The sequence below is a fragment of the Psittacula echo genome (assembly GCF_963264785.1).
Source record: "Psittacula echo genome assembly, chromosome: 17".
Lineage (NCBI taxonomy): Eukaryota > Metazoa > Chordata > Aves > Psittaciformes > Psittacidae > Psittacula > Psittacula echo.
Window position 1 is genome coordinate 1,617,661 of NC_137753.1, and position 14,391 is coordinate 1,632,051.

A 14,391-nucleotide genomic window follows, 5' to 3' on the forward strand; every position below is an offset into this window, starting at 1 on the left:
GACCCATTTAAAAGAGAGCAGCAGGAACTACTGACGGGTGCATGACAAGAAAACAAACACCAGCAGCACATCAGCAGCAAGTGTGACATTAACTGGGAGACTCAAAGAGCTGCACCTCCCTCTCTTCTATTCTTCCTCTTTCTATTCTGACCCTGCAGCGAGCAGCCTGTGGAGACCATTGTCCAGCTTCCGAGTGCTGGTCCCAGTGATGAGGATGATGAGTTAAGAGCGTGCCCTGAGCAGCTTTATTTCCTTTTCTCTGCTTCCTTCCTGGATGGAATTACTCACTTCCTCAGCAGGAAAAGCCATCACAGCCCGCACTGTTCTGAGTTCATTTGAGGTGGTTATCCGTGCGCCGACAGAGGGTTATTGGGCACCCATGGAGCTTCCTCCAGCACAGTGGGGTTGCTCTCCTGTGCTGCAGGCTTTTGAATAGGAAGAATAAAGATTGGCTGCTAGACACACCTTTTTCTTCTCGCCTTTCAAACCTTTGCTTCAAGCATCACAGCACACGGAAGGCATAGGCAGCTTCTCTATGGAACAAAAGGTGACTACCTGTGGGAGACATTTTCCTACATTGTGGGTCAATTACAACCTAAATCACCCTTACAATGGAGCTGGACACAGCAGCTTTCATCCCCTTGTTGGCAAGGCAGGTTGGATCCCAAACCCTTTGTCGGTTTGCCTGCCTATTACTTAAAAAGAAGCTGCTTTTCTATGGTGCAGGCAGGAGCACACCTCCAATAGTGTAATTCAGGAAGGATCAGAGCTCTAGTATGCAGCCAGGCAGAGAATTAATAACAGTGCAGGGAGCCTGGGTGATTCTGCCTTGATGGTGACATTTATTCCTATACATATGCTCAGATAAGCCTTTGTTTGATTCAAGAGAAGATTTTACTTTGCTCTCCACACCTCAGAAGCAAAGACCAGTATTTCCCCAGCAGGACGTGGCTGATGGGATGCCTCAACATCCCTTGCTGGGTCCCACAAGGACCAAACGCTCACCCTTTGGCTATGGAGGGAGCAGGCGATGGGGAGGACAAGGTGGGTCTCAAGTTCAGCGAGTATTCAAATAGCAGATATAGCACCCGACACACACCCCCCTTCCCAAAGCAGCTGAGGAGCCTCATCCCAGTCAGTCGAGAGATGAATCCTGCTCTCACCCATGGTTTGGAGTGGGAATGACCAGGGACCAGGCTCCAATAAGGAACCACTGGCCAAAATCCAATCCTTTGGGAGTGCAGCACCGAAGCCAAATTCCCCAGCAATTGGCTAAAGTCTGCCTTTTCCAAGGAAGCGTCTCTAATGAATGCCGAGTAAAACCAACCAGCCGGCACATCATCCGTCAGCGGCACGTTCAATCACACAGACAGCAATTACTGCCTTTATAATGACAAGCCCACTCAGGGCTTGGATTACAGCTTTCCAGAGCTTCTGCCAACGGCACCACTTGAAACACCAGTTTGGGCCTGATTTTGTACATTTAGTAGCATTCGGCAATGGGAGGAATGAATGTGACTGAAAACCCTTCCATGCTGCGATGAGGAAATGGGAAAACTGGGAAGCAACAACACAGCACTTCCTGGGAAGCCAGAGAACCCCCCCCGATGCACAGGTAAAAGGAATACAAATAACAAAACCCCCAGAAACAAACAGCAAACCCCCCCCAGCTCTTTTTAAAGCCATTTTTATACCATTTACTGCAGGGATAGGGCTTGGACTGAGCATCCGCAGCCAAAACCCAATCCTGGCAGCAGCGGATGGAGACTTGCACCCGAGGAGCACGGTACTCACGGTAGAGGCAGCCGGCATCGCCTCCAAGCTGGGCCCATCCTGGACAACACTTGTACGTGGTCTGGTACGTCACCTTGTAGACTTGCCTGTAGCCCGTGTAATAGCCAGTTCTGAAAGACAACAAACCCAGATTCCACCCGGACAACGTGAATTCCTGCGGAACACGGGAACGGGAAAGGCTGTAACTCTACCTGCGGGTGCACATGGAGGGAGGAATTAGGTTTTCAAATGTGCTGACAGTTTTGTTCCACCTGGTCTAGCAATGATCGCTGATGCCAAGGAAACACTTATTAATGTGCTCCAACTGGGAACAGGAGAGATGAGAGGCCGGGTCCTATAACACCCCTGACTCTTCTCCGTGGCTAAGCTATTTCACAGCTCTGAGCTCCTCATTCATAAAGGCAATTTAAACGTTAAGGTGGTTCAGTCAGTTCTAGTGAGCACAAGGGGGTGCCTGAGCTAAAAAAGCATCAGAATCCTGATGGAGATATGACAGACTATGAGGGTGCTGAGGGCTGGCACAGGGTGCCCAGAGAAGCTGTGGCTGCCCCATCCCTGGCAGTGTTCAAGGCCAGGTTGGAGCAAGCTGCTCTAGTGGAAGGTGTCCTTGCCCATGGCAGGGGTTGGAGCTGGATGAGCTTTAAGGGCCCTTCAACCCAAACCATTCCACGGTTCTATAGCTCAAAAAGCTCATCACATAGTTGTGTTTTCCACAGCCCGGCTCGGCAGAGCCAGGACACTGAGCTCCACTGGGGGCTGAAGGTCCCTTTAATGACTCCTTCCAGTGACTTCCAGGGTGGAATTTGGGGCAGGGAAGCAGGGATTGATCTGAAGCACAAATAAACAGAAGCGCCCCTTTCCCCTCCCCGGAAATTCGCTGGGAAACCTGAAACAGGGAACACGTTTGAAGCCGACTCTCAAAAAGCTCCTTTGGCACAACATGAAACCGGCTGCAGCAAAGCGAAGCGGACAAACAACAACAGCTCTTGGGTGCAGCAGATGCGTTGTACGTGTCCACTGGAAACATTTACCCCAGCTCAGTCTGGCTGTTTGGTTTTGTCTGGATGCTTGCACCAAACCCCCCCCCCTCCCCCAAATCACAGCGACCCATTAATCCCCATGCAGGAGCCCTGTGGCTGCTCTCCTGTGCCAACCAGTGTATGGAAGCACAGCTGACAGAGGAGCAGATACCAATGCTTCCCTGGACAAGCTGATAACAAATTCAGAAGGAAATAATTGTCTCCCAGAAGCAGCTGAGAAAGCAATTTGCAGTCCCTCAGGTACCAGAGCAACCAGCAATTGGGCTGGGGTCCATCTGGACCCACATGGGACTCTGAGTGATCTCCCAGCCCAGCCCATTATGGCAAACACGGCACCTTGGGAAGCAGGAATGGACACAGTGGATGCCACGGGGTGGAAAACACCATTCTTTCCATGCATGGCAGTGAGCAGCCTGTTCCATAGTGCTGTATAAGGTCAGAAATGAGGAGGAAAAGGTACCCCAAGCATGCAGGACAGCTCAGGACTAACCCCAGGCTCCCTTCTGCTCCCTGACAGCCTCATCTCCACGAGCCTTTGGACACTTCACATCCTTAACTCAGCCCAAGTGGGTTCTCAAGGAGATGCAAATATTTTGCCAGGCTCAGCTGCCTGTGGGTATCTGGATGCTGCAGACTGGAAAGAACCGCAGAGATTCTTTATCTTCAGTGGTTCTGTTTTCCTTTGTGCTCTAAGGAGTCCCTGGCACAGAAAACGTTGAACAAGCCAGAACTAATGGAACCCAGGCTTGAAAATCCTGCTGCTGGAAAACCCACATCTAGCCCCTCTGGGGCAGTGCTGCTGCTCCTCCAAGTTTCATTACTTCAGGGGGAGCAAAGCTACCTCCTGTCATTACCTAAGTCAGGGAGATTGCACAACCGGTAGCAAAACCATCACATTCCCAGGAGTAGCGGGATGTGCAGCCTGGGGGATGCTCTGTTCAGCTGCTGAGGAGCAGACAGGCAGGGCCCACATCCTGGGCTGGTGCAGAGCAAGGTTTGTGCTCACTTTTAGGTAGTGTTGCAATCCCATACGTGCAAGTCCTCTGAAAGCAAATGCTCCTGGTTGCAGAACGCACAAACTCAATAGAAAACCACCTCCCGTTCCAGCTCACCCCCCCTACCCTGCACTTACAGGCACAGCAATGGGGCTGTGGCGAGGTCTGCAGCACCCTGAGCGTGCCCATGGATTTTAGGACACTAAAAGACACATAGGACACATAGCCCTAACACCTACGGATATGGCACATCAGCAACTGGTGCTGCTCCTTGCCAAGCAGCCGAGTTGGGCAGCGGCACCGAAGGATGTGCCAGGGAAGGGAAGAGCAGACGCTGGATTTTCCTGGCTGCATCCATGTACTCAAAGGCACCAGGAGCAGTTCCAGGTCAGCCCCGTGTGTGTCAGATCCTGAAGCTGTTAATGTGCTTCCTGCTCCCTGTGCTGCCAGAGCCGGGTCCAGCTGGAGCAGCTCCAGAGGGAGCATCCCTGGGAATGCTGAACCCCCACTCTGCTGCCCTCGGCCGCTCAGCACAAGGGAGCTTGGCAGGAGAACTTCCACCTATTGGGATAAGCTCCCAAAAGAAGTTCAGAGGGAGGGGATATGGGACAAAATCCTGCCTGGGGGAAGTTCTGCTCCTTTACTGCTAAGTTCTGCTCATAGTCCTTTCACTGCCTTGCTTTTAGAACTCCTTGTGTGAAATCCTCCATAGCACCTCCAGGCTTCACCTCTGTATTCCCACCAGGAACACAGGTTTAGCACTAGGCTGTTCTGATCTTTATAATGAAGCACAAGAGTTTTTTCGCTTCAGTCCCTTGACTTACAGCCTCAAAACCAGACATGAAAGGACCAAAGGGGCATCTGGCTCTGAAGAGTTCCCAGCCTTTGAAGCAGAAGCAGACAGGGCACCTCTCATTTCAAAGTCCCCTCTTAAAACACAGCCAAAAGAGGGACTCTGTTTGCTCCTTCAGAACCACCCCACAGATATCATCACCGCGGTAATTACTGGCAATTACAGGTTAGGAGGAATTCCTCAAGCCAAGACTTTAAAGCTGTCTCTAGCCCAAGATGCTGCTTTGAAACTCCTACTGTAATTAGTACTTTGGGAAGGCTTGCGACCGGCTGATGAGGCCGGAAAAGCAGGTGGAGCACGGGAGAAGATCGAGCACAGCGGTTTGCCCATTGGGCAGGTAAGGAAGGTCCATTATCTGTCCATTATTCGCACTGCTGCCCATGCTCACAGCCCCTCCTGGTTGCTACGCCTCCCCTGAGGGTACCACAGTCACTGAGGCTGGTCCCTGTGCCGGACCCCCCCAGCCACACCATGGGCTCCCCCCGCCCCACGGCTCTCTGCAGGAGGCAGCCAAGCCGGGGGAAGAGCACGCACCTCCGCTCGTAGCCCGCGCACCGCTGCCGGGCGCCGCAGTCCTGCTTCCACACTTGGACGCTGCGGGTGAAGGCCTGGACGCGCGGCTGCCGGCGCCCCACGATCAACAGCTCCGGCTCCGCGCAGACGTTTGGCCTGGACAGAGAGGCAATGGTGAGGGAGCTGCTTCCTCCGGGAGAGGCTGTGCCACGCGCAGGAGCTGCCTCCTCGGTTCATTGAATCAGTGCAGGGGCAGGGAATCTGCCCCGTCGACTGCAGCCCATGCACCCCGCAAAGCACTAGGATGCCCTGGTGAGCAGACTGTGTTAACAGCGGCACCATCGAAGCACACAGCGCAAAAATGGCACCTCTGTCCCTCAGGAGCAGGTCTTTAGGTCTTAGTGAATCAGTAAAACATCGCAGAACCACACAGCGAACATCACAAACCCGTCCTTACAGATGGAAAATGTCCATTCCGTCCACTCTCATTTAATGAAGAATGCATGTGCTCTCTTTGCACCTAGGGGACTGGTTTCCTGACTATTTTCAATGCAAACACCACTGACATCTGCATCTCTTGACTGTTTGGAAAACAAATTATCCTGCCACTAGAAATGAGATATTGTTTTGTTAATAGTGCTTCAGATTAGGATTCAGCCCGCTTAGATCCTTTCTCACTCATTCAGAGCTAAGGGCTGTAAAACTAGCGCCATTAAGTAAGTGAATTGAGGGAGTTCAGCAAGAAAATGAGGAAAACACCACTTGCATTTTGTTTCTTTCTAATCCTAATGCTCTTTCACCAAGATTTCAACTAAAAAAGAGGAGGGAAAGGTTTGTCTCTGACTCTGTCAGTTATGAGCCATTCGTTACTTGGGATCATTGCTGTTGCTTCCAATCCTTTCACACAAATACTTCCTATAGAAGAGGTTTCACTCAATACCCTGGACACGGAGAAGCACATGGGGCTGCTCCAGGGCATTCCGCACCCCTGGCAGTGCCTGTGGGATGAGAGCACATCTCCTACTCCCCAGCATTGCTCCGAGCGCTGCCCTCCTCATCCCCACTGCCGAGCCGTGGCCTTGCCAAGCTCCACACACACCCCTTCAGCAGCACAGGGGCTGCAGCAGGGCCGGTTCATGCCCCCAGTGTCTCCACACAGGGATTGCTGTGAGCTGATGCAGGGGGGCCTCACCTCCGAGCGTCTGCTCATCCAAAACCAGGGCTGGAAGGATCCCCATGGACTCGTCTGGCAGCAGAACCCTGCGGGTGTCATTTATTACAGAGAAGAAAGGGTCTTGTGTGCCCCAGAGAGCGGCTGTGTGTGCAGTGATGCCCTGTGGGAAGGGACAGACCTTCCCAGGCGCTGCTGCTTTCTATTCTCCAGTGCCTTGGCACACATCCCTAGGGGCTCATCCAAGAAGCTCCTAAAAGGAATTGTCAAGGCAGGAGCATAAAGTTCTGACAAAGGGAGAGAAAGCATCTTCTTGTGGGACCTTTATCTGCTGAAAAGGGGCCCTTATCAATCAGAGAGTCAGAAACATCCGGAGGGCAGCTTGGAGCCGGCACACGGCGCGATGCCGCTTCGTTACCAAAGGGATTAGAGCAGCCCCCCCTGCATGGAGAGATCATCTTCTGGCAGGGGACCAGATCCACAAGGAAGTTTTCCAAGGAAGCCAAATGAGTAACACCCAACGGTAACTGTAAAGTGTAATTGAACAGAGCAGGCTGCGTGCTGCTGCCGACAGCGAAAGGGGGAAGGACCATGCGTGAAGTGCCATAAACCCAGCAGGCCTGGGAGGAAAGGTCACCCCATTCCCACTACCGTCCCCTCCTGCACTCACACAACAGGCACCGTGGCTGCAAACAGCATCACAGCCAGCAAAGACTCAGGATTCTCAATTTCTCTTCCCCTTTCTGTCCATCTGGCAGCAGAGAAAGCAGCACAGAACCCCCCTCCCCTCACTCTCCTGCTCTCCCCTTCTCCCTTGAGTTGAAAGTACCACATTTAGCTTCTGCTTTACACTTCCCTGCCCTACACACACACACACACCCCCCAGGATGCCCTTATTGCTACTTACATATGGGGCTGGAGCTTGCTCCCGGAAGCAAGAGAGGACACTCGCAGTGCCAGGATGAACACCAGTGCTGCTGCATGAGACCCCATCGCACCCACAGTGCTTCCAATGCCTGGAAAGCCTCGGAGCCCTCTCTCCTGCTCCTCAGAGGACACTCCTGCTCCCAGCTCGCTGGTGTGCTCCTCTTGTAAAGGGAATGCTATAGGAGCACACGGGAGCCCTTGCACAGGGAGAGCAGGTTCATCGTTCCTGGATGCTTGCTCCTGCACCGTTCAGCTCAGCAAGTTTCCTGGGTGCATGGGAAGTGATTACAGCACAGGCTGTCACGGGGCTGTCCCCCAAACCAGACCTGGCTTCCGATGCTCATTTGCTCACAGTGAAGTGCATAGAAGTGACTTTTCCTTCTGGCATTTGCTTCCTGACAGAGCCCAAAGAGCCGGTGGCTCACAGGACCCGGCTCCCATCCAGCAGCGAAGCCCCATGTAGGTCTGGAGCCAGTTTGGAGTCGTGATCTGCTTCACAAGGCAACGTGAAAGTCAGCACCCGGGAAGGGAAGGGAAAAGGCTCTTCTGTGCATGGAGCATTCCAGCTCCCAGAGCAGGCAGAGCTCGTTTATCCCATCTGCATCCATGGAGCCATCCGCTGCTGCTCCACAGCTCCCACCTTCCTCCGCAGACGGGATGGAGTCACGCACACTGAGAGCAGCTTCCCTGCTCTCCAAGGCAGTAACTGAACTTCCCTCCCGCCTTTCCCGGGTCCGGCTCTGCTCCCTCACATGCTCTCTTGTTTCTCCTCTTGCTGACAGCCACAGATCCCTCCCACCGGCCGTGTCCAACCGGGGGAGGAGGGGGAGACCCTGCGGAACAGTAGCAGCGTGATTCGGGCTGGTGTCTCCAAAGGCAGCTCTTTTGCACTACCTAAGGCCAACGCCGCGCACATCACCCCAAACCCCTCGTCCAGCAGCTCCAAGAATATCCCGCAGAGGTTGAATCTCTCCTCTGTGCTCCAGCAGGTAACAAAATGGATCAGTTCCCAAGCAATAAAGGCCATAAACCAGCCAGGGACACATCTGAGCTGTGCTTGGTGCCGCTAACAGCCAGTTCTTGGGGTGGTGGGGAATACACCAGGCAAAGAGGGACTTGGGGAATGAGGTGAGATTCCTGCCTGCCTTTCCCCAGCAAACTCCCTGCTCCTTAAGGTAATAGCAGGAGCAGAGGCTCTGGTAAGGATGTTGCTGGAGCTGGGTGACAGCCCACTGGCCCCTGTGAAACAGAGAACAGGAGAAGTGCCAAGCCCAGCTCTGAGCTGGTTCACTGTGGAGTTTCCTCTTCCAAAGAACTGCCACAAGCATCAGTTACCAGGCCTGGCAGAGGGCTCCTGCCATCCTTCCTTCCTTCCTGGACGGGTGGGGATGGATGGGTGCATGGCAGCTGGGACAGCAGGATGGGGAAGAGCAGAGCGGAGCAGGGATGCTGCACTGCAACTCTCCCACCTCAAGAACCTGCAGCAACCTCTCCCCAGGGTGAGGAGGAATCAGTGCAGCTGCAGAGCTGATCTATGGCACATTCAGACCCTGCAAGAGCAGGAGGGGAGGGTCTGGGCAGTTGCAGTGCCCACAACACACACACATTTTGCCACCATTCCACCAGGATTAATGCCATCAAGGAGCTGGGCTCACAGAAGGAAGCAGGCAGCTCCTTTTTTCACCTCAACCCTTCCCAAGTCACAGGACTTGCACAGATCCCCTGGGTCAGAGCAAAGCGTGGGTAAGAGGGGCTGATGCTTCCACTTAAAGTGAAGTATCTGCCAAGCAGAACAGACGGGAAGACAACACCGTTCATTCTTCCTGGAGAAGAAAGGCAGCTCCATAAAGATGTTTTATAACGATGGGGAGAGCTCCAGGGTGCAATAAATTCAGGCCTCCGCTTTCCTGTCCGGACATTAAACGTCAGGACTGCTCTCACAGCAGGGAATGCCAGGACTGCTCCCAGTTACTCTTCCAGCACTTCTGCTACCCAAGAGGTTTCTTTGCACTCGGCCGTCCTCGCCTGGGTCCGACCTTGGTGAATGCGGTACCCGGACGTGCAAGAGGTGAAAGCTCAGGGCCCAGCAAGGGACAGGGCACAGACTCTGACCAGATGCTCACTGGCAGGAAGGGTCCGAGGGGTTTGTGCTCCTTGTGCTCGGAGGGAGCAAGCATAGAACAGAGCCTGGAGTGTGGCTCCCTCTCCAGGACACAGCCGGGGATGCGGATGCAGCCCCCCCCCCCAGCTCCCACGCTGCGCCTCAGGGAGCGATTCTGGCCACAGACGGGCAGGACACAACCCACCACGAGGGTCCGGGCTGGTCTGGCTGCAGGGGGCAGTGGCGTGGTCACCCCTCGGGCTGTGGCCATCCCTCGGGCACCACCATCCGTCCCCTGGGCCACCACCGTTCCCTGGGCTGCCTGCAGGGAGAAGAGGACGCTCTGATGCAAGGAGCTGCGCTTTGCAGTGTTTAAAGTTTCCCAGCATTAGATTCAACCCTGTAACGCTTTTATAAGTCACCTTAAAGAAAGCCACGATGCTCTCCATGTAAAACAGGCTCGTGTGAGCAGGGGCTGCAGCGAGCCCAACACAGACCTCGTGAAACACGTGTGAGAGGTGGGTATCTCCAACCCCAGTGTCTGTGAAGTCAATTTAGTGCGTTCCAAATTGGGTACCATTTCCCAAGGCTGCGGAGGACGTCACCCTCTGCCTCCGGGTAAAGCAGCCCTGGGAAGCGCTCAGAGAGAGCATGAAGAGGGATAGGACCTTCAGGAACGCTGGGGACCGCAGGACAAATGCCAGCCCGCCCTCCAGCCCCAGTGATCTGAGCTGCAGGATGCGATGGGGGCCGCTGGGCTCCGCAGGGTCCCGCCGCCCTCCTGCGCTCCCTGCCAACGGGTACCGCGGGACTCGGTGCGTCCAGCCCCGACTCGCTCCGCAGGAACGGGGGAGCAAAGCCGCCCTTTGCGTTCCCCGGTCCCGCCCCCGGCGCGGGGCGGGCTCGGGGGGGTCCCGGCGCCGGTCCCGCCCCGGAAGGCACCGAGCGCTCGGCCCGGCCGCGATGCTGCAGCTCCGGGACGCGGCGGAGGGCGGCGAGGGGGACGGCGGCGGGGACGGGGGCAGCCCCGCGGCCGCGGTGCTGGTGCCGGGGGAGGCCGGGCCGCTGCTGCCGCCCCGGCAGACGCTGCGGCCGGTGTCGGTGCGCACCGCGACCCGCGGCGGCCGCCTGCGGGAGTACTTCGTGTTCCGGGTACGTTCGCACCGCCGAGCCGGGGAGGGGGGGAGCGGGGCGGAGCGGCCCCGGCAGCCGGTAACGTGTCCCCCCCTTGCCCCGCAGCCCGGCACCATCGAGCAGGCGGTGAGCGAGATCCGCGCGGTCGTGCTGCCCGCCGAGGACGGGGAGGTGCAGAGCGTCTGGCTGCTGGCGGAGTGAGCGCTGCCCCTGCCCCACCGCGGCCTTGCTTCCGTCCCTGCCCGGCCCTACACCCCCCTGGGGCCTTCCCTCCATCCTTCCCGGCCCCTGGCCCCCAACCCGCACATCCCCGCTTTGCTCTGCTTTCACTGCTCATGGTTACCTGCAGAACAAGCCCCGCAGAGGCCGAGGCTGGCTGCATCATGCTCCTATCCCCATGCAGCCCAAACCCTCCCAAGGGTGAGATGAAGACCCTAAGTTAACTTGTTCCAAAATCTTATGACCCTAAGTGTTAAAACATAACCTACTCCTGGGTTGCCCTAAACAGTAGTATAGCTGTGATGGTTCAGCAGCAGGTAAAACCTTTTATCCATGAAATGTGAAGAAACAGACAGGGTTTTCTGTCTACGGGCTGTTCTTATAGAGGAAAATGCTGTCAGACTACACAGGTAAAGGAGACTGTTTCTCTCCTCTGAGCATGCACCACTGCAGTTAATTCAGCCAGAATGGCAGCACACTAATGATGTGATGTTAAACACGCTCTAGTGCTGGTGAGGGCTCATCTGCCCTGTTTAGGAGCATCTGTTCTCAAATAACAGGCAATAGCTGGAGCACACCTCCAAATCCTCAGACTTACTAAGAAAATCAGAGTATTCCCTCTGTTGTGACACTCCCGCTCTTGTCAGACTTGCTGACTCGAAGGAAAGGCCCTGATGGAATGGGTTCATTCTCCTTCGTGATTCTTCCGCCCATGACCAAGACCGCTAAAGCTCAGTCCTGTCGCCTTGCCAGGATCGATCACTGGAACAACGAGAAGGAGCGTCTGGTTCTCATCACAGACTGGTCCCTCCTCATCTGCAAATACAACTTCATCAGCCTGCAGTGCCAGCACGTGACGAGGATCGCCCTCAGCGCCGTCGATACCATCTCGGTCGGGCAGTTTGAGTTCCCATCTAAGTCTCTGAACAAGTGAGTTGATGCAGTAATGGCGCAGTGTTATTGTAACTCCTGTTGTCACTGTGAGTAGTTGGAGCTGTCAGCCTTTGCCCCTGACTGCTGGCCGTGGCTGAGAGCTCTCCTTTTGCTCACCTGACTTTGCAAACTATTGCTCAGCCTTACTGGAAGACCTTGGGGTGGCTGCTATTTTGCTGGGGCAGTCAGCAGTTATGTTAAAAGCGAGTTGCTCAAGGACTTTCAGTGTAAGATGAGTAGATTTGGAAGCAGAAGTTCATTGCCATTAATGTTCAAGGCCAGGTTGGATGGGGTCTAGTGAAAGGTGGCCCTACCTGTGGCAGGGTGTTGGAACTGAATGAGCTTTAAGGTCCTTTCCAACCCTAATGATTCTATGTAGCGCAGTGAGTAGTAGCAGTAGTAGTACAACCTTAGCATTACTAGAAAGCCATGTGTAAATGTCAGGTCATACATCAACACAGGCAATGTAGTTCAGATGTTGGGTCCTGGGCATAACCTTCTTACCCTCAGCTTAAAAGAAGGTATCTTTGCATATTCCAGAGGCTTTTCTTACTGGTCTAGAGGAAACACGTACTACCAAACTTGTATTTCAGCTTCCCATTCTGTCTGTCTGTTTCAGACAGCACAGTTCCAGTTAAACTGGCCTCAAAGAGTCCACAGCCTTACCCTGTTACTTGTGTTGTCTTCAACATCAGGCGAGAAGGTGTGGGGATTCGAATTCAGTGGGACAAGCAGAGTCGCGCCTCCTTCATCAACAGATGGAACCCGTGGTCCACCAGCATCCCGTACGTCACCTTCACCGAACACCCCATGGCAGATGCTGACGAGAAGGTGGCCTCCCTTTGCCTGGTAAGGAGCTCACCTCCCCTGCTCTAGATGGGTTGTTGAGCTCCTAGGCTGGGCACGACTTGGATGATTTTGGACAGATACAGCAGTTAAATAGAAGCAGTTAAGCCAAAGAGATGGATCCTTCTCTGACTTACCCAAGAGGCTGATGCCTGATGACTTCTAGGGCTGCCAGCTAATTAAACAGTTTAATCGCTGACTGCAAACCTTCACTTAGGTGGTTCTCCATTTTACTTGCAATAGTTGCTTTCCCTTAAAACCAGAACACCATAGTAATTTACGTTCAGCACATCAGTGATAAGGGCAATCAGAAATAAACAGCGTTAAGTCACGGGTAAATCTTTACACATCTAGGCCATGCATTTCACTTACACATAGTGTCCTGGTATTAACTGTATCATTAAGGTTAAATGTCAGACCATAAAGTTCATCATGGCATGGAAGATACATGATGACAGCAGTGGCATTCAGCCTTTACAAGTCAATGCAAAGGCTGATGAACACTAGCTGTTTATCCAACAGTCTTTATAACACAGGAAAACCACCAAGGTGACTTTTTTCTTTCAGCTGGAGAACTTCAAAACTCAGCTCATCCAGGCTGTGAAGAAAGCCCAGAAGGAGTCTCCGTTGCCAGGAAGGGCGAATGGTGTGCTTGTGCTGGAGCGTCCTCTGCTCATCGAGACCTACCTGGGGTTGATGTCCTTCATCAACAACGAGGCCAAACTTGGCTACTCCATGACAAGAGGCAAAATTGGATTTTGAAACTCATTGTGGGGCATCTTTTCAAGGGCACGTGATTTGGTGTGGGGCTGGGCAGAGCAGCGAAGCATTAGATAATCAAAGTGAGGAAGTCGGGAGCACAAGGATGGTAGAGAACTGGAGGTGCACAGGAGGCCTGAGTTGTTCTGAGAACAAGAACACACAGGCCAAGTTAATCTGACACAGGTAGTGTCGCTCATCCTGTGTGTCTGGTTTACACAAGGCTAGTTAGCAGCAGTTATTTTTCATTTCTAACTACGTGTTCTTCTAACTAAATGTTAATGAAGGGCAATAGGAATCTGCTATAACCACTCTGCACAATTTCCAAGACACAGTAAGACATTCATGCCCTGTTACAGCTGTCTCTGTGTGTGGTGTCAAACACTGCAGTGTGCTTGGGCTTGAGTCACACTGTTTAAAGAGGTGGTAGTGGTCACAGTTCCAGGTACCTTAGCACTTCAATTAAGGCCTGTGAAGTCATTCTGTAGCTAAACAGTTAACAGTGGTAAACTCCCCTCTGTTGCATCTGCTCAGAAGCAGTCCACATGAGCTATGCCTGAATAGGACTTCATTGGCTTCCTAACTTCCTCTGTGTGTGTGCTTGCTGTAGCCACAGAATAAAGACTTTACTGAGAGCATATTGCCAAAAGCCCTCACCTACACATCTGCCTTCAATGCTATTATTTATAAAACTGGAAAGGAATTCTATTTTGATTAGATTTATATTCTTAGCAGTTTTTCTTAAATCAAGTCTGGGAGAGCAGCAGGGCAAGACTCATCCTGGAGCCCAGTAAAACTTTGGTGCCAACCTTGATTTACACTTCCTTATACAGATGTCCGGTAATGAAATGCAGAAGCAGCATAAGAGACTGCAACAGCAATTGTGCCCAAGGTTACTCTGACCACCTCTTTCATTGCGTGTGACCTTCTAGATGTGCTGTTTATCAGAGCATTTCTCTGCACAACTACAATGCTGAATAAATGCTGTGCTGCAGTGGTAGTTTTTGGACTAAGATGTGCTTTTATTAAACCTCTCTACAGCTGAAATCATGATGGAATGCAACAAGCTGCATGCCCCCAATGCATTTTCTATGATACCTGTTTAA

The 14,391-nt window shown here is 53.3% G+C and overlaps 2 protein-coding genes across 2 annotated transcripts in view; one reads left to right on the plus strand and one right to left on the minus strand.

Moving 5' to 3' along the window:
* MEGF6 (multiple EGF like domains 6) overlaps positions 1-7,359 on the minus strand; it is a gene marked incomplete at both ends in the record, with an annotated part of 81,361 nt that extends 74,002 nt beyond the window's left edge. The window contains 3 exons of the mRNA XM_080631504.1: positions 1,795-1,904; positions 5,217-5,351; positions 7,274-7,359. Of these exons, the coding sequence (XP_080487630.1) occupies positions 1,795-1,904; positions 5,217-5,351; positions 7,274-7,359 (331 nt within the window). The remainder of the gene's footprint in view (positions 1-1,794; positions 1,905-5,216; positions 5,352-7,273) is intronic.
* A 2,998-nt stretch (positions 7,360-10,357) lies between these two features.
* On the plus strand, positions 10,358-14,370 carry TPRG1L (tumor protein p63 regulated 1 like; the record flags this gene model as incomplete). The annotated part of the gene is made up of 5 exons (XM_080631366.1): positions 10,358-10,546; positions 10,634-10,725; positions 11,501-11,677; positions 12,376-12,529; positions 13,094-14,370. The coding sequence occupies 5 exons, from the start codon at positions 10,358-10,360 to the stop codon at positions 13,286-13,288; spliced, it is 807 nt and encodes a 268-aa protein (XP_080487492.1). The 3' UTR covers positions 13,289-14,370.
* Positions 14,371-14,391: the final 21 nt, after the last annotated feature.